Below are 20,383 nucleotides of genomic sequence, written 5' to 3' on the forward strand. Positions count from 1 at the left end.
AGTTCTCGGCTTCCTCCTGCTGGTGGTACTCTGGTGGTGTCTTCCCGGGATTCCCTGCAAGCCTCCTTGGGTGGCAGTTGCTGGCGTATTCCAGGTTTTCCTGAACCAGCCCTTCGATCCCCTTTTGCAAGCTGCTAACATCTTTTTCTCCCTCAGTCCGCCTTCCCCATTGGTTCCTGAGCCACGTGGGCCAGCCTTCACCCTGCGAGGAAGAGTTTTGGTTACCCTTTCACACAAGCGGGGTTGTTGGTGCTCTGTACGAGTTTGGCAGGGTGGATGCACATATGGTGAGGAACAGAGCTGATGATTTCTCCCTCCTCACAAACACCTATTCTAATATCCTTCAAAATATTCCCGTATTCAACATCAGATGCTTGCTGTATATTCCTAAGTAATACTTTGTATGGGAAGTTTTACAAAATATTGACATTTCCAATGCTTGCCAAACAATTCAGAGTTTCATTGTCGAGCAGTGTTTTGAGCACAGGCTGTCCTTTGACAGGTGTAAGTTGCAGTAGATCTCCAAAAACCATCAAGTGTTTTCCTCCAAATAGTAGTCTGTTTTAGGAACCTGTTTCAGTCTTAAAATTACAAAGGGAAGCATTGAGTTTGAGACCATGCTCACCTCATTGATGATTAAAAGCTTTAACTTTTTTAGTACTCTCAACACTTCATGGCAGGCTTCACCGGATGACTTTTGATATTCTACTTTGTTTTCGTGCTCCACAGGCAGCATCAAACCTCGATATAAAGTAATTCCTTTGATATTATGTGCTGCTAATCCAGTGGGTGCTGTTACTACATATGACTAATTACACTCTGTAGTCTTCTGTAGGAAAGCAGTGAGAACTCGTATTAAAAAACTTTTACGGGTGCAGTTTGACCATTGACACATACCAGTATTGCCTTAAATGACGTGCATACTCTTTCTTCTCATGGAGAAATCCATGATCAATTTTGTCTTTCACCTCCATATATATATTTCTTTTTGCTCTTATGCAACTCACTCTTCCAAATCAATATTTTCCTGTCTTGCTAGTTGCATTGCAATCTGTACCTCGTTCTTTGCAATGGCAGTTTCATTTTCAATTATTGGCTGACTAAGAGGACCTGAACCATGGCTGATTTTTTAATTCTCCTTAGTTATCTCAGCAGCAATTGTTTCTTGTTCAATTTCATCATCTGGTGATATTCATGTGCCATCATGATAGAGGCACATGAATATCACCAGACAGAGGTATTCTATTAATGGATAGTCTTCCCTGAAGCAAATCCAATAACACATGCGTTTCACTTCTACAAAGAAGATGATCCACCGGATGAATACATTCCCTTCAAGGATATTGAAATTCCACTCACATACCAAGAGCATATGCTCTGGTTCATAGGCGCCCTAAAATATGTAAATCACATTACCAGGCTCGGTCCACTAGGTATACCAGGAGCAACATGGCAGGTCTTAGCCAGCTATACACCACATTCTGACATTAATGAAATGACAGATGTAGAATTACGATGTCAACTCAAAGAGTTAATACAAATTTATGGACAAATGGTTCAATATGTCATGCGGACTCTTACGGTCCAACCGGCAATAATGATTCCACAACATCTCCCTCACCAGAGGAACACACAAAAAATTACACCACAGACTTTACACTCAGTCATTGGTAAGTTACCTGCAAAAAGGGAACAGATTCCATTTTGGATAGCTCAGAAAATTACGCAAATCGAATCAGTATTTCCCAATACTAACCCTCATGAGAAACACAGAATTTTAACAATCTGTTTACCAATGGGGATCACACCACATCTGGTGGACTGCACCACTTGGGGTACAGTCTTTGCTGCTATTTACACTAAAACACACGGGGTTTCATCTATGCCGGTACTACCTGATGTCCTGAAACAGATTCAAAATTAATATGGGGCAGAGCCTGCTTTAAATTTGGGTATGAAACAGGTCTCAACAATAATATTAACTAACTAGCAGCCCGCCCCAGCGTTGCCTGGGGGCAATAAGGCTTCAAGGCCAACCACCCGCCCAGGCCCCCGCCCGCCCCGACATTGTCCGTGCATGCCCATGCACGGACACAGACCAGGCCCGCCTCCCGCCCTGACTCCCTCCCGCCCGACTCACTCCAGCCCCCCTCCCGCCCCGACTCACTCCCGCTCATGTCATCTGTCTGCCTCACTTCACCCCCCATGGGACGCCTCCCCCTGCATCACACAGTCTAAACTTTCCCGTTCCTTACCTGTGCCGCCGCTCCTCACTGCACAGCCGCTCCTCACTGCACCGCCGCTCCTCCTTCGTCGTCATAACGCACGTCGCGTCGCGCTCATCACGCACGTCGCGTCGCGGCCAGCGCTAGGTCCCGGCCGGCGCTACTTTCAGGGGACTACTTTGTTTTGAAACTTAATTTTTTTAATTTACTTTTTTATTTTATTTATATAGCCTGAGTCCATCTACACACCCCGACATTTTCATAGATGTATCGGGTGTGTAGATTGGCGCTGTGGTTCCCGAGTTTACCTGGCCAAAAGGTGCAAGTTCTCTCTTTATAATAGTAGTATAGATATTAAAGGTGAAGCAGAATCCGTAGCGATGCGCCAGAAATTAAGGGAAATATGATGTAACTGAGCAACCACAAGAATTAGCCAGAATAATTGAAAAATCCTATGAAGAATTAGGAAGAGACAGTCTAGGTGGGAAACCAGTGAAACCCCAACTGTATGAAAGTCCTGAAAAGGTCTTTACTAAAAACACTCCCACTCCTTCTAAAAAGAAGTGAGAAAATAGCAAACAAACTATTAAAGAGAAGCGTTCTCATTCCAGGGGTAGGTCTCCTAAAAAGGAGCCCTCTGAAAGGAGGTATAACCTCAGGAATAGGGCTAATTTGAGAAAAGCTGATAGATATCAAGATACTGATACACGTTCCTCTCGTATCTTTCAGACTTCGTCACAGAAATCCAAAAGAAGAGGACGGTCAGAACACAAGGAAGAACGCGTAAAGTCCAAAGACGATCAACACGTTCAGAAAAACAAGAAACCTCAATTCAACAAAAAGAAGGTAGCAGGTCTAAAAATCAGACATGCTGAGGATCTTGAGGACACAACTCAAGAACGGGGAATGGGCTCAGACAATGTTGGACAGCCCTGCAGAAGTCACCATAGCTTGCAAGAACTTGAAGGATCATCTGGAGACAGTGGACTTGAATGAATTCATCCAATTTGAAACTGCAGATACCAGGGTTAGTTCTCCACATAAGTTATATGAAGTAACACTCCAGATGGAAGGAGACATACCAAGAAAAGTGAGAGCACTCTTTTGGGAGCGACTTTCTAAGGGCTATGCCATTCTTCTAGCTGAACCAGACTGGCTTCCACAATTTGTCACGGAGTGCCCACATCGAGAAGACATCATTATGCCAGCCTTCTCCAACCACATTCCATTTCATTTAAAATTAAAATATACTTATGCGAGGAAATGGGCAGTTGCCCAAGCTCCTGCATTATACAAAAATCATGTAGGATTGTCTCCAAACCAGACAATACATATCGTCTAGTATTGGATTACAGACATTTAAACTCTTGTTGCAAAAGATTTGCAGTACAAAATGCACACAGTGCAGCATTAATGAACAACATTGTGCGTAAAAAGTATAAAACCACATTAGATATTTCTAACGGTTTCTTATGTCAAAACCTTGCACCATAAAGTATGTATTTGACTGCTTTCTCAATCATGGAGACACAGCGTCACTTCTGTCTTCTCCATCAAAGATTCAAGAAAACTCCTGGGTTATTTTCAGCGAGGGTAACAGAGTTACTACAAACGCATGATGATGTAGCATTGTCATATATAGATGACATCTATCTGACAGACAATGACTTAAACAGGCACTTGAACAGGGTGAACACCATTATATTGGGCTTCACCTCTAAGGGGTATGAATTCAATTTTACGAAATCGAGAATTGTCCACCTCAACGTCCTCTTTCTAGGATATGAGTTATCAAGTGAAGGTAAAAGCCTGGTAGACAATTTTTTAGAAAAGTGTGCGCTGCTCCAACCTCCAAAAATGCTGAAAAACGTAGTCAATTCTAGGTTTTCCTGAATTTCGGAAGAAAATACATTCTAAATTATGCAGAATGGGTTAAACCTCTCTACAAAATAATCAAACCCGATTTTAAAACAGTTAATTGGACACACGTTCACTGCAAACAGACATCTAGACAATGCAGATTCACGTACTTAACTTTTAATGAAGATTAAAAAGTATCAATAGCTTACAATTCACACTTGTATACACAAGCAGAAATGAAATTGCGATTCTCATGTTAAAATGACTAGAGAATCAGGATTTCATTAAAGACTCGAAGGCTGACATTAGCATAAACCTTTAATACAGATCCCAGCAGCCGCATCACAATACAAAGGTTCCAATTAGAACAAAGGCAACAGCTAAATACTATGAACCAACAACAGACAGCCTCTTTTAAATGAGGACACAGAAGAAGATAAAGTTCATCCAATGGCTTGAAGGCTTGAGACGTCCAGAGAATCAAACTTCGCAACTTAGGAGATGAATGCAGGTTATCTTGAAACTTGAATAGAGAAAGCAGGAAAAGAAGAGATCCATGCAGGACGCAAACTTGAATGAAATGACGTAAGCACTCTCAAGTTCAGGCATTATCTGAAAAGATAAGGAAATTAATCCAATACCCAATAAAAAACAAATCCAAACATGTCATAAAATACAATTCCAAAAAATGTAAGGATAGTAAAGATAATAAGAGGACTGAAAAGCATTACAATAAATTGTACAAGGTACAAGGTAACAATACCCATTGGAATGCCTCCAGAGGAGGGAGGGAGGAATAATCTCAGCCTCTGAGTCTTTAATGAAATCCAGATTCTCTAGTCATGTTAATATGAGAATCGCAATTTCATTACAAGACCACGGGCTACATTATGCATATTGGAAGCTTCTATGGCCACATTTAAAAGAGGCTGTCTGTTGTTGGTTCATAGCATTTGGCTGTTGCCTTTGTTCTAATTGGAACCTTTGTATTGTGATGCGGCTGCATCATTAAAGGTTTATGCATAATGTAGCCGGTCTTGTAATGAAATTCACTTCTACAGAAACAATTCTGACAGCGGTTCAAACTGCAGTTGCAAAGGAAAGAGCCCTAGCACAGGTTAAACGCATAATGATCGTTACACCTGTACCTGCCTTAGAGGCAGTGACAAAAGTGTGCATACCCAATGCTAAAGCTTTACATCCAAGATGGATACAATGGGTTAATTCTCTTGCTGCAAGAGACGTTGAATACGTTTTTGATCATTATTTGACAACACAAGCATTTCTACAATATGAACAAGAATGTCCTCTACCTACTGAAATTTTGCCTCTAGAGCAGTATGAATGTATAATTTATACTGACGGATCAACTCAACCCGCTACGGGGGTAAACAAACCTATAGTACGGTATGCCCAATCATTAACGGTTGTTGGCGTGATGGCAAATTCCGGCCAATGGTCACTAACTCTCAATCTCTTGGAGATTGTTCAGCTCAGCAAGCTGAACTACAAACATTCAAGATGGCGCTTGAGAATACGAACCACGAATTCCCCACACTCATATTGTGCAATTTGTATTATAGTGTTCAATCTTACAATGAATACTTGCAAAACTGGATTCAAAACGGTTACAAAGATGCAAAAGGTGGCACAATCAAGCATAAAATGCTTTGAGAACAAATAGTTCAGTTACGACAAGGACTAAAAAACACTCACATGTACATACACTGAGCCATCAACGTGATGGCGTTCACGTTGAAGGGAGTTCATTGGCTGATGAAGCCGCGCAGGCAGCTGTGCAAATGGCTTCTGTAGCTGCAATCACTTGTTCAAAGCACCAGGATACCCGTAGGGTGGCAGATTGCGCTATATAAGAACTCTTTCCATTCCAAAAACGAAAATAGACGGCAAAATAATGCTAGCTATAATGGAGAAGTGTGGCTCACTGTGGAGAAGTGTGGCTCACTGGTTAGAGGAGGCAGACCTGGAAGCAGAGGTCAGCCCGGGACCAGGGTTCAATTCCCGGCTCGGCGGGGTCTTGAGTCCTGAAAATGTCCATGGACTTGACAATTCTCGCTCCGGTGCCTACTCGATTCATGGGTTCACACTCTGCGACTCTGGGCAATAGCTTGCTTAATCTCCACAACGGCCCCTCGTGGTGGGATGCCTGGCTTTCACCTTGCGGATACCCTGCCGGGGTTATCTCACAGGGGAATACCAGGACGGGTTCCCTAAGCAAGCGCTTAGAAACCGCTCGGTGATTTGCGCTATTTAAATTCCTGTACATTTACATTTAGCTGTCAATGCCACAAGCAACGGCAGCGGTGCAGCGTTACCTAATAAGTTTCCACTCAAATACTCATATATAATTTATGCAAACTCCATTTCTTTTGCTCGAATCCCTGGAGTGGTGGGGTAGAGTGATTCCAAACAGGAAATGTAGAGTAGCTTTGATATACGAAGCACATTTGGGAGAGCGTCCGATACATCAAGGGATCTCTAAAACTAAATTAACTGTTAAGGAGACATACTGGTGGCCAGGAATTAATGCTCACATTCACATGTTTGTCATTGACTGCATAGACTGCAATAGAGATCGCCGCACAGAACGCCACCAGATACCTGACTTTAGCATAGCCAGCCCAGTACAGACACTATTGTTAGATAGCATTAGACTTTCTACATGCAGACCTCCTTGTGGACAAATGCGGGCCCACAACTATTAAGACAAGATTTATTTGGATGTGGCCTCAGCACTCGGCTGACGCTCGAACTGTTATAAAAGGATTTGCGAGTCTTCATCGGCACATGCACAGTAGGCACGCTACATTCCGACCAGGGTCCTGCATTTAGCTCTCGAGCATACAAGGAGGCCATGGCCAAATTGAGCGTTGCATTGTGGTACTCTAGTCCATTCCATCCTGGGGGAAATTTAGTTGTGGAGAAGAAAAAAAACAGGACATAAAGCAATCTATAACAGCTAGGGTATTAGGCTCGGGTGACGGGTGGGTCAAACATCTAATAACTATCCAACGTAGTCTTAACAATCTGCCAAGAAGTTCTCTAGGGGGTATCACTCCATATGAAGTCCTTTTTGGGACCAGAATGCTAGTAGTAGACCTCGATTGTCAGACTTCAGTGGTAGACCAAAACCCCTTTGATATCTAAGACCGTTTGGCTGTTTTACAGGACTTCAATGAAATAAGAACAAAACAAAGTAACGTGTTCCTGAAGCCATCATCCACTGAAGAGAAACCAACCGTCCCAGCAAGGCCTGCCTGGATCCCAAAGCTTGGTGATCTGGTCAGAGAAAAGATTGCGGACAAGAAGGAATTTGGGCCTTCTTACAGACATCCAGTACCTGTCCTAGCAATCCACGGATCAAGAACAGTATTACTGCCGCCCCTTGCTGTTAAAAAGGAGAAAAGGTTTGTATCAATCGACCTGGTCAAACCACATCATGTGGCCGATCAAAAGCAGTAGGCCAAGTGGACTTCGCCAATGTAGCAAACAGCCAAATCTTGCAACAATCCAAGAGGTTCAAACTGAAAGACTCATCACCTTTAAAGAATCAGCAGTGCAAAATGAAGGACTAAGCAACAAAGCTATGGAACTAGTACCTCTTGATACCCAAATAATAGTTTCTCAAGAAACACTTGTCTACAATGAAGTGGCATCCATCTACAGAAACGTCACAAGTGATCCTGTGGTTCCAGCAATTTCAACGAATCCTGATACAATCCCAACAATTGACAGAATTGCCTCTGGCTACTTCATTAACTTTGATACGTTTTCCGAGGATCCCAGCGAGCCTGCAACCAACGCCAGCGAAAAGAACTTTGAAAGAACAAGCAACAGACCTTTTTCATCACCTAACAATGGTGAAACCTTATATGGTTTCACCATGGATTGAACTTTGGATTGTGTTGGGTGTGCTTTTTCTTCTAATTTGGTTGACTCTAGTCTTAGAAATGGTGATTTCTGGTTGGCTAAGGCTTGTGCCAAAGCCAGGCAGAAACCACCACTCTAGTCAGGGCAAGGAACTCACCCGCCAAAGATAACCCCTGCTCACCCCCTTGGTAGCTTGGCACGAGCAGTCAGGCTTATCCTGGAGGTGATGTGTGAAGCGTTTGCGCCCGCACCCAGTAACAACACCTAAGGCCCACCACAAAGGAAACTCCACACAGGGTTATATATAAAAATAGCCTTTCTATTATACCAAACACATTAGATAATAAACACACACTTTACAATGTGCCACAGGCACGGGCAGAATTTACAGGGGATTATATACATGGTACAGGGCCACATGGACCACTGTCAGGAATAAGCACTTTTAGAACTAGCACTTGGTAGAATTAGCACTTTGTAGGAATAACGCTTAGCACATAGCACATATAATAACTGTAGCACCAAATAGCAAAGGTAGCACACAACCAGTAATCACTGGTAAAAAGTACACACTACGCAACCTTAACCACCTTAGGCATATATCACGCAGGGAACCACGAGCTCACTAGCATAACTATACTAGGAAAAACAACCTCCTAGGCCTAAACATACATTTAGAGGTATCGGCATAAAAGGCATTACCCATGATTCAGAAATCACATTAGGCAGGTCTCACATTTGCGCAAAAATCACATGAGGCAAAAACATGTACCCCACGCAAGGGCATATCACATAAACTGACCCCAGGCCAACTTGGCCTCTCAGGGGCTGAAGCGCCCTGAGTCCACAATATCAGGGCTGGGCTGCGCAGGCAACCAAAGAAGAATGCGCAAGGGTTCAGGCCTAAACAAAGCAGCTGCCCACTAAGTGCTGGGCAGCTGTGGAACTGAGCCAGGTACAAGCGTGCTTCCGGGCTCTCCTGTGGGGCTCAATGAGACAACAGTGCCCCAAATTCACATAGGAGCCTCCCGGGCTCTAATTACCAAAATGCGGCCCTATGTTGGAGCCTCGTGGGCTCTTGAACAAATGCCCCCGTTGCCTTGTGGGCCCTGAATGAAAGGTGGCCCCCACTCACCGGGACCTGGGGTGGGGGCTCCTCTTCCTGCCAATATGTGGGGGTAGTCCGCGAGGCTCAGCACAGCCTTTTACCGGCCAGGGCTTCTGGGTTGGCAGCAAGGGGAAGCTCTCGAGGGGTAACCAATCCCTGCTCTCTCCACCAATGGCGCTGCGGGAGGCTCGGCCGGCTGAGGCAAATCCCAGCGCGGCCTTAGGGTGACGCCGGCGGCTGCCTTCTTTGGGAAGAGCTGGCCTCGGGCCGCAGCAGTGATTTTCCCGGGCAATATGGGTAGGCTCCTGGGATAATCTATAATCTATACTACTATTATAAAGAGAGAACTGTGACCTTTGAGCCACGTAAACTCGAAAACTACACCACCAATCCAAACACCCAATACATGTTTGAAAACGTCAGGACAAGCAGAAGGACATAGGCTATATAAAAAAATATATATACCTTATTTAAAAAATGTACGATTTAAAAAAAAGTAGTCCCTTGGAAGTAGCGCCGGCCGGCCGAAGGTGCCTTCCTTGGTTTGTTAATACGTCGTAAGTTCACCCAAGCACACCTTGATCCAGCACTGACCAATCAGACGCTTTATTTACTTTTAGACTTTTGGTGCCTTTGTCCAATAGCAGCAAGGTTGGGATAGGGTTAACGAACCAATGAGTGGACTGCAGTCATCCTAGAAGCTGACGCTAAAACATTCGAACGGGTGGCGGCAGTTGTTTGCTTATTTCCGAGCTGGGTTTGGTAAAACTGATGGACTCGGTTGTCCCGTAGAGCATAAGATGAAGACAAATAGGTGTGTGAGTGACTATTTGGGTGTGTGAGTGGGTGTGTGAATGGCTGTATGGGTCTGTAAGTGAGTGTGTGAGTGAATTTGTGGGTGTGTGAGTGGCTGAGTGGTTGTGTAGCTCTGTAAGTGGGCATACGAATGCCTCAGTGGGTGAATGAATGGGTCTCTGAGTGCCTGTATGGGTCTGTAAATGGGAGTATGAGTACCTACATGGGTCTGTGATTGGATCCCTGAGTACCTGTGCTAGTCTGTGAATTGGCCTATCAATGTCTGCATGAGTGACTGTGTGGGTCTGTGAGTGGGTGTGTGAGTGGCTGTATGGGTCTGTAAGTGGGTATATGAGTGGGTCTGTGGGTATCTGAGTGGCTGTATAGATGTATGAGTGGTTATGTGGGTATGTGAATGGGTGTATGAGTGGCTGTATGTGTCTGAGTGGAGGTGAGAGTGGTTGAATGGATGTGTGTGTGGGTGTCTAAATGTCTATGTTGGTATGTCAAAAGCCATGTGAGTGTCTGCACCAGAATTACACATTCTGTCTCTGTATCCAATAAAACTCCATAGTTTTGCACAAAATATCTACCAAACTGGAGTACTTTCTACTAGTTAATTAAGAACAGCTACTTTGTTGAATAAATGTCCAGTACGTGTTCTACACTACATCTGCATAATAGACCATGAGGAAATGTCTCCGGTGACCTTGTGTGAATTTTGCAAATGTGATAACCTGAATCCTCAAATGGAGAAGCCAACAAGATTACAAAGAGGACAATTTCCACTAAACAAGGGTACTTCCTATTAACTATATGTAGTAAGTGCTTCTTTGTTTAGTGGAGATGTCCTCATATTCCTCGGCATCAAGAACACATCAATAAATCAGAGGGAAATGCGTTGAGGGACGTTTTGGTAAGCTGTCCATCATCTTGGCAAAAGGCAGCAAGACCTTTGCATACTACTAAAGTGGATGGGAAAGGGCCAAATGGACAGAGCTTCCAGGTGATTTTGTGCATTCACATACTCGTGGTAATTTAAAGGGAGAACCATGGACTCTGCTCTCAACAGCAGAAGCCAAGAAAGAACCCGGCCTTAAGAATTCTACTTGCCCCCACGCTCTGGTGTGTCAGATCTTATCAGGGTGAGCTATTTCAGAGACTACTTGCCCGAGTCTTCCGAGAGAATCTATCAGACAAAGATCAGGCGTTCTTTTCATTCAGAAAGAGAAAGAGCACTAAAGATGCTTTTAAATCTTGTTAAATTTGCTGTGCATTCACAGACAAAGGTCAAATGTCAGCTTATGTCATGCAAATTGTTCCGTATTTTATACCGGAGATCATGTTTACAAAATCCTCTATCTTTCCAGGCATTTAATGGTTTGAATTCTGGACCAAGAGCTAGCTTTCTGACAAATTTGGTGTAAATCTGTCCAGCGAGTAGTGTTCAAAATCCCTTTAGAAAATTGCATGGAGAAATTGCCTTTTGAGACTCCCCTTTTTCTCTGCCCTTGCTTGACGAATCACATTGGAACTTTCAACATAGCAGCTGAACTGAGCGGAGTACTAGTTTTTAAACCTCGCAAAGATTCATCAAATGGCACCAGAGTTATTGGCAAAACAAAAAAGGCTTTTCCTATGGATACTAGGGGCCTGATTATGATGGCAGTCAGCCCACACACTGACAGGCTTTCGGTGGCAGTCTGCCCACCAACAGTCCTCCGGTCCGACTGCCTGATTACAATCCCAGTGGTCAGACTCACAGCGGTCGGGGATAACACTGCCACCTCCACCGGGATTAGTGATCCAGAGGGGGATACGTAAAAATCGGAGCCCCGCATGTAGGCACTGCCAAGGCAGGCTCTGCCATCAGGATTAAGATATCCATTTCCATTTCAGGAAGACCACCATGAAAAGGCTATAGGAAATGGAATTTCGTGGACCCAAATAGAGCCCCCGTGCAATGTAGGCCACTGTAAAGTGGCCCTGGGGCAACATGTAGTGCCCCCACTCACATCCATGCACAGGTTGCCATGCACCAAATGGTGCATGGCACATAGTGCATGGAGGTGCAGGAGGTGCTCCATACCACGGCGGCTTGTGATGCGGCCCATTTTCTTGGCCACAGTACAGGCTGCTGTGGTATGGAGCACTTTCCGACCTTCAATACGGCTGTCACATCATATTGTGGTGGTCGGAATGCTGCATGCTTGACAGGCAGTTTTCGGACCATGACAACAGTGGAGAGCGGTTGATCCGACCGCAATCATAATCAGGGCCATGGTCCTAACTATAACTACCTCCTGGTGACCGCCAGTAGGTAATATTGCCACAAGGGTTAAAAATATATATTTTACATTATATTAATTTTCTTTTTTTCATATTTTACATTTACTACTATAAAAAGTATCATCTATCTATCTAGCTTGCTAGCTAGCTAGCTAGCTATATTTACAAATCAGATACTGTCATAAAAGCATTAAACATATAAATAACTCAATCACAAAACCTAGGAATTAATTTAGCAAATAAATAAAATATAAAATTGTTAACCCCCCAAAGACACATTTACTAACAATACACTAAACATTAATATAAATAATAAACAGATAATATAAAATATAAAAAAATAAACAAATTAGATATAAGATATATTTAATCAATATTAGAAAAAGTTTTGGAGTCTAGGAATATTAGATATACTATTCCCACTCCAGTTTATGTACCAGTATATATATAATTCCTTTATTCGGTTTAACACATTGGCAAACCATAAAAGCACATTTTTTAAAAAAATACATTCTAGAAAATATAAAATCTACATATTCATACAAATATTTGATCCAGAATAAGTCAATACATTTTATTTATTTTTTTATTTCAAATCGTTTTTATTGAAGTAAGAAAACAAAAGCAAAAGACATTACATTAAATCTTCCATCAAAAGTGAATTGATACAGATGTTGCCAGACCGGTACAGAAACTACAAATAATAAAGATAAAGAGAACACTCTTGCTTGCCACATGGTTGTTGATTAAGTTGTTAAACACTCGACGTGTGGATGTAATGGGAATAGCTTAACATACGGACTAGGTTCACACCCATACATCCAAGGTACTATTACAAGGTCATATCACTTCAAGGCGGCTCAAAATGAAGGGATGAATTGTCTAGTGACTTCCACAACTTCTTATTGGATGGACACCACGTAGAGGACTGTAGCGCCTGATTCGTGGCACCTCTTAGGAAAGACAGCCATTCCTGCCAAATCTTGAAATTTACTTCCTTAGCACATTTCCACTTGCATAAAACAACTTTACAAGCCAATGTCAACATTAAATCCAAAAGCTGGCGGTCATGCACATCTGCTAATCGCGGCTCCAGCCCCCCTAGAATGACATATATAAATTCCTCCATTGGCTTTATCTTAAATACATGATGAATGCATACAAATATTTTCTCCCAGTATTCACTCAGTAGGGGGCATTTGAATAGCATGTGAGGGAGATCACCAGTCCCTGACTGGCAGTTCCAGCACTCCGGAGAGTCACGTAATTTACATTTAAATAGCTTTTCGGGAGTCCAGAAGGACCTATTTATGAGCATATACTTTGTCTGGAAAAGGATGGGTGATATTTTGTGGGCAAGTGCTGACTTATGAATCAGTTCCCAATCCAACTCTATTCCTGTGGAATTAGGTTCCGCTTCCCATTTTGCCTCCACAATTCTGTGAGATTTGCTAGGCATCGGTAGCAACAGTTTATACACCTTGGAAACGAAGTGACCTGTGTGCATAATGCGTGGGAGATGTGTTGTCAGCCACGGAGTGTAGGGTTTGAAGTTACGGCTGGTAAGTGTCGCCTTGACTTTTAGAAAGTTATAGAAGTCTATCGGGGACAGGTCAAATTTCGTCTGTAAGCTTGAGAACGGGATTGGTTCGCCATTGTCATACAAATCTCCTGCGAGATTAATGCCTTTCCCGGACCATGACTCCCAGAAGAGTTCCACGCCCACGTGTTTAAGATAGGGGTTTCTCCATAATGACATACATGATGATTTAGAGAATGTCAATGTAGTTTTATGGGATTGGTCAAGTCTGAGTAGGGCCCTTCTGGTATTTAACATTATATATTTGGAGTGCGGCAGGTGGGATAGATCCATGGTGAGTAAAGATTCAAGTGGGGCATTGCCAACTAATGACTTCTCGATGTCAATCCACACAGGAGTGTAAGTTGGTGATTTTATCAACCATTGAGCACCTTGTTTACAAAGAAAGGCTGTCTGGTAGTTCCTGAACGATGGCAGACCCAGGCCGCCTTTATCTTTTGCCAGTTGCAGTTTCTTTAGAGATATCCTGGCTTTCTTGCCCCGCCACAGGAAGTTACCAAACAGCTGGTCTATTTTCAGGACAAAAAGATGAGAACGTCATGGGGAGCATACTGGCCAGGTAGTTAACTAAGGGTGTCGACATCATTTTGAGAGTCTCAGCCCTGCCCCACCATGACAGAAATTTTGGGGACCAACTTTCTAGAAGGGTGGATATTTTTTTCAGAGTCGATTCTTCATTTATTTTTAGAGTGGAGACTAAATCCTTATCAAAGTCCAACCCCAGGTACTTAAAGCATTTGGGCTGCCATGTAAGACCAGAATCCCCCAGGATCCCCTTATTCCCTATATTATTCAGCAGTTTAACCTCCGTCTTGTCTTTATTTAGCTTGTAACCCGATACCTTCGAAAAGTCTTCAATGTCCGACATGAGTGCAGACACTGCCTCATCCGCCCTTTCAGATAGGACAAGCACATCATCCGCATATGCGGTCAACTTGATCGTGCAGTCTCCAAACGGTATACCTGTGATTTTAGGATCTTTTCTTATATGGTGTAGGAACGGTTCGATTGCCAATAAAAACAACGATGGTGATAGGGGGCACCCTTGTCTCGTACCTTGTTTCAAGCAAAAGGAGGACGAAAACGATCCTCCCGCTCTGACTCGTGCCGAGGGGCAGCAATAAAGGGACATCACTAGCCGTGTAAATGTATCCCCCAAGTTAAATTTATTGAGGACTGCTTCGAGAAAGGCCCAATCAACCTTATCGAAGGCTTTTTCTGCATCTAACGTTATTGCCACTGTAGGGCTTTCCAAAAGCTTAGCTTTCTCCAGGACATGCGCCAAAATTCGTGTGTTATCACTGGACAACCTATGCTTTAGAAAGCCCGCTTGAGACGGATGAACTAGTTGCGGGAGCACCTTTTGGAGACGTGCAGAAAGTATCATTGCTAAGATCTTACAGTCAATATTGATTAGTGAAATTGGCCTGTAGTTTTTTGGGAGCGATGGGTCTTTCCCATCCTTAGGGAGTACTGCAATTATTGCCTCCGCCAGAGTGCCCTTTACCTCCCCAGAGCTATTTATTTCTTGGAATAGGTTTAGCAAGGGCCTTGTCAACATAGTTGGGAATGTTTTATAGAATTTTGCTGTAAAGCCATCCGGGCCCGGTGCCTTCCCTGATTTCAATTTTTTAATAGCACTTTCCACTTCTACAGCACTGATCGGACCATTTAGACCCTCCTGATCTTCAGCAGTCAACCTTGGAAGATCACACTCATCCAAATAATTCTTAATTTTATCTTCCTCCACCTTTGTATTTTTCGCGTACAGATCCTCATAGAACACCCTAAACACCTCAGCTATCTTGTCTGGCTCAGAGTGCGAGTTCCCTGAGGCGTCCTTAAGTATGTTAATACAGTTCTTTTGTACTTTAAATTTTAAATATGAAGCAAGACTCTTACCCGCTTTGTTGGATTCACAAATCTTAAACCTCCTGCCTTTGTCTAGCCAGATTCCCGCCCTTTCACTTATTAACTTATTGTATTCATATTTTTTATTTGCCAGAGCATAAAGAGTCATATTGTCTCTTAATCTTAGATGCTTACTTTCTAGATCTCCAATTTCACTTTCAAGGGAATCTAATTTCGCGTTATAATTTTTATTCATGGCAGACCTAATCTTTATACATACTCCCCGTATTGTACTTTTCATAGCATCCCATCTAATAAGATCAGATGTGTCTCCTTCTTTATTAATTTGCAGGTAAGAGGCAATGGCAGCTTGTATTGTAGCTCTGTGTTGAGCATCGCTTAGTATCTCGTCATTCAGGCGCCAAGACGTCTGCCGAGGAGATGATTTGGCATTTACAACGGACAGGGAAATACAAGAATGATCCGACACCACACGAGGCTCTATACTGGTGGACTCTATTCTGGGTACCCCGTTCTGTGTTATGAGGATGTAGTCAATCCTGGAGTATGAGTCATGCGGTGTAGAGTAAAAAGTGTACTCCCTCCCCTGTAGGGTTCTGGAGCCTCCAAGCATCCACTAAATGAAAGCGTTCACACAGATTATTGAAGGCTCTATGAGATTTATTAGGTTTGAAAGGGCAGTGGGAGTCCCTATCTAGCGTTGCGTCTTTTGGGAGATTAAAATCACCACCCACTATGTGAACAGCGCTATCTGGGATATTCTCCATGTGTTTATTTAAGTCCTCCCAAAACTTGAGATCGCTGTTGTTAGGGGCATATACGCTCATGACATAAAACTCTGTATTATCCTTGGTTAGTTTGGCCGTGACCCACCTCCCGTCTAAGCTTGCCTCATGAGACAAAACCTCCACCTTCGATTTCTTTGCGACAAGAATCAACACCCCATTCTTCTTTTGTACCGATTCTGCACCAACAACCTCACTGTAGAACTTATTCCTCAGATGGTAAAAAAGTTTAGCCTCCAGTTTAGTCTCTTGTAGCAATACAATATCACCTTTCAACCTACGCACATAATCTAAGATTTTTTGTCTTTTGATTGGCTGGTTCAAACCTTTAACGTTGAGTGACAATATCTTCATTTTGTCCATATTACATACTCCCATCGGAGTATTCACAGCGTTATGATTGAACAGTTAAAGAATGCTTCATCTTGAAAAATACCTGCATCACATTTGACCAACTACCAGATGTTAATATTCCATCTCCCCGAGACTTTGAATTGACATATGAGTGAACATAAAGGCTATAACCCACACCACCATCAAGTGCCTTGGTCCTAACTATAACTACCTCCTGGTGACCGCCAGTAGGTAATATTGCCACAAGGGTTAAAAATATATATTTTACATTATATTAATTTTCTTTTTTTCATATTTTACATTTACTACTATAAAAAGTATCATCTATCTATCTAGCTTGCTAGCTAGCTAGCTAGCTATATTTACAAATCAGATACTGTCATAAAAGCATTAAACATATAAATAACTCAATTACAAAACCTAGGAATTAATTTAGCAAATAAATAAAATATAAAATTGTTAACCCCCCAAAGACACATTTACTAACAATACACTAAACATTAATATAAATAATAAACAGATAATATAAAATATAAAAAAATAAACAAATTAGATATAAGATATATTTAATCAATATTAGAAAAAGTTTTGGAGTCTAGGAATATTAGATATACTATTCCCACTCCAGCTTATGTACCAGTATATATATAATTCCTTTATTCGGTTTAACACATTGGCAAACCATAAAAGCACATTTTTTTAAAAAATACATTCTAGAAAATATAAAATCTACATATTCATACAAATATTTGATCCAGAATAAGTCAATACATTTTAAAAGACTAGAGAAGATTAGTTCATTATAGTTTCTAGGGCCACAATCAAGCTGTGTTATTTACAGGTTTTTTCTATGCCTTATGACACATTTCAAAAAATTCACAACATGGTAACAGGCAGATTCAGATTCCAACATTTGTAGGCGGAACATTGCGGGGCGGCATTGCCTCAAACCCCATTGTCTCAACAGTGGCAATAACCATGTTTTCCGATATGAGGTATAAAATTTACAAAACAATATGGTGTGTAAGTTAGTCTGTTTTGAATTCTCATCACACGGACATACAGGAAGAGTTTGTTCCCACCTGCTAGTAGCCTGAAAAAAAGATCTAGCCTAAATCTTGTCAGCAGCATTTTTTCGTAAGAACTAATTTCTAGTGTTAGATGAGGCTGGATGCTTTCTGTGGCCTGAACCATGTTGGCATGGAGGACCGAGGGTTTTTGGGACTCAGCGGCCAGCCTTAGTGACTCTAGGTGACTTAGTGCCAGTTGTTTTAGTGTTTTCTTCGGTATGTCAATGATATTTTCAGGTTGGAGATAATAATTCTCCTTTCCTAGATCTTTAAGAAAATTTCTGACATACCGGAGCCATAGGATGTTATCTGCTCTATCAAGAGTCATCAACTCTGCTACAATTGACTGTGTGAGTAGGTTTTTTCGGAGGTCCAGATACGCCTCCACAACAATAGCGGCTGGATCTTTATAAGCTCCTCTAAATAAGAGACACCAAGTTCCACATGGATTACGTATATGGAAGTTGAACTTAGTATTGGTAGGAGGAATCTAAAGAAAGAATTTTCTACAACCTGCAGGGTAGTTGTGTCAGCATGGCCCCAGAGACCGGCCCCATATAGTGCAATTGACTGACATTTTGCACTATAAATTTTTAGTAGCTCTACTGGAGCCCTTTTCCCTAATCTCTGTGAAAAACTGATCAGCGCCGCTGTGGCTCTTTTGAATAGGTGACACCTTGCGTCCACTGCTGCCCGCCAGTTCTGTTTCCTATCGATCATAATGCCCAAGTACGGATATTTATCAGCTATCTCAAGTTTTTGGAAACTAAGGTGGATGCTCCTAACTTGTTTTTTTTTACTCCCTGCTATCATGACGAATGTTTTTTTTACGTTCACGTGCAAATCCAGTTTGGTCATGTAGTCCGTATATCTATTCAGGGACTTCTGCAGTTCACGCGGGGTGCGTGCCAAGATGACAGCGTCGTCTGCGTAGAGCAGAGCGGGAATCAGGCGCTTTTTTACCTGTGGGAGGTCCTGTGCCCCCCTCAACATCTCCTCCTCAAGACCGTTAGTGTACAGAGAGAATAGGAAGGGGGCCAGGACACAACCCTGTCTGACTCCACGCTCCACCCCAAACGACTCCGTCAGCTCCCCCTTTAGGCCAAAACGCACTCTCGCAGTCGCTGCTGAGTATAGTTCTCTCAAAAAATCTAGGAGAACAGCATCCACTCCCATTTCCCTCAAGACTGTCCAGAGTTTTGTGTGGGAAACGCAGTCAAATGCTGCGGACAGGTCCACGTATACCATGTAGACCATGCCCTTTTTTGCTTGTGTGTACTTGCTAATTAGAAGGCTAAGATTAAGAGCTTGCTCCACTGTGCCGAAGCCTTCTCGAAATCCAAACTGGAGATCGGAAATTATGCCTTTCGCCTCAGCCCACTGCTGGAGTCTCTGAAGGATTACCCTACCAGCAACTTTGCCCAGAGAGTCCAGCAGTGAGATGGGGCAATAGCATGTGGGATCCTGGCGGTCCCCTTTCTTAAAGATTGGGACCATGATAGATCTCGACCAAGATTCTATCAGGCCCACTTTTGCTGCTGCACTACATACTCTGGTGAGGATAGGGGCCCATAGATCTAAAGTATGGTTAAAGAGGTCCACCGGAACCCCATCTGGGCCCGGTGCCTTCCCATTCTTACTAGCGCCCAGTGCAAATATTAGCTGAGAGATTTCAAACTGTAGGGAAATTGGGTATTCAACCTTTGTCAGTGTGTTTACAGTCTTCCCTGGTGTTATTGGGTTTTTCAAATTTTTTGAAAAGTGAGCCACCCAAATGTCTTCCTCTATGGCCACTTCTATTTTAGGACTTTTATCGTCTACAAGGTAGGGTGATCTAAGGGTACTCTAAAATTTCTCACTATTTCTAGAGAGAGCACTAATATGGAGATCATTCCAAAGTTTTTGCTTAAGTTCTTCTATTCTTGTTTTACGTGCCCTATTGTATTGTTTTCTATAGAGTTGGATCGGAGTCTGATCTCTGGGAGTAGTTTTTAGGGCTAGTTTTAAGTTAGTAAGGGCCGCTGTACAGCTGTGATTAAACCATCCTCTAACAGTCGTATTTTGGGTTTTAGAGTTAGCGGTAAGGAGACACTTTGTTTTCTCCAGTATTTGGATGAAATTACTTAGAACGGTCTCATCTGTTTCTTGTAAGTCTAAGCATTTAATTATATTTGGGTATGCCATTTTTACCAGCTTACCAGTAATTTCTGTTGGATTTACCTTTTCCCATTTTAGTGTATATCCATTTTGTTTTCCCAGCTCCAACCGATTTTGGGCAAGCATTTTTTCTATAATTGTAGTTATCGTTTTGACGTGATTTATCTGGAAATCCGTTTTCAAGGCGGAATGATCACTTAGTGTGTTATGTCTGACCTCAAAAGTTTTAAGTCTGCATGCCAGTCCGGGAGAAAGGAGGATATAGTCAACTGTTGTTCGGAATCCTCTGCCAACGTAAGTTGGCTGCAAATAGTTTGTGTCTGCACTTATGGTGTTAGCTATTTCTAAATCTAGCTCTGATAATATATTGTTCTTGG

The 20,383-nt window shown here is 42.5% G+C and overlaps 1 protein-coding gene across 1 annotated transcript in view; it reads left to right on the forward strand.

The window, feature by feature from the left end:
* LOC147736702 (olfactory receptor 1G1-like) overlaps positions 1-20,383 on the forward strand; it is an 80,295-nt gene that overhangs the window by 43,990 nt on the left and 15,922 nt on the right. Inside the window, exon 2 of the mRNA XM_086952676.1 lies at positions 19,140-19,285. Coding sequence (XP_086808802.1) covers positions 19,140-19,285 — 146 coding nt within the window. The remainder of the gene's footprint in view (positions 1-19,139; positions 19,286-20,383) is intronic.

The sequence above is a fragment of the Lissotriton vulgaris genome, chromosome 1_2 (assembly GCF_964263255.1).
Source record: "Lissotriton vulgaris chromosome 1_2, aLisVul1.2, whole genome shotgun sequence".
NCBI lineage: Eukaryota > Metazoa > Chordata > Amphibia > Caudata > Salamandridae > Lissotriton > Lissotriton vulgaris.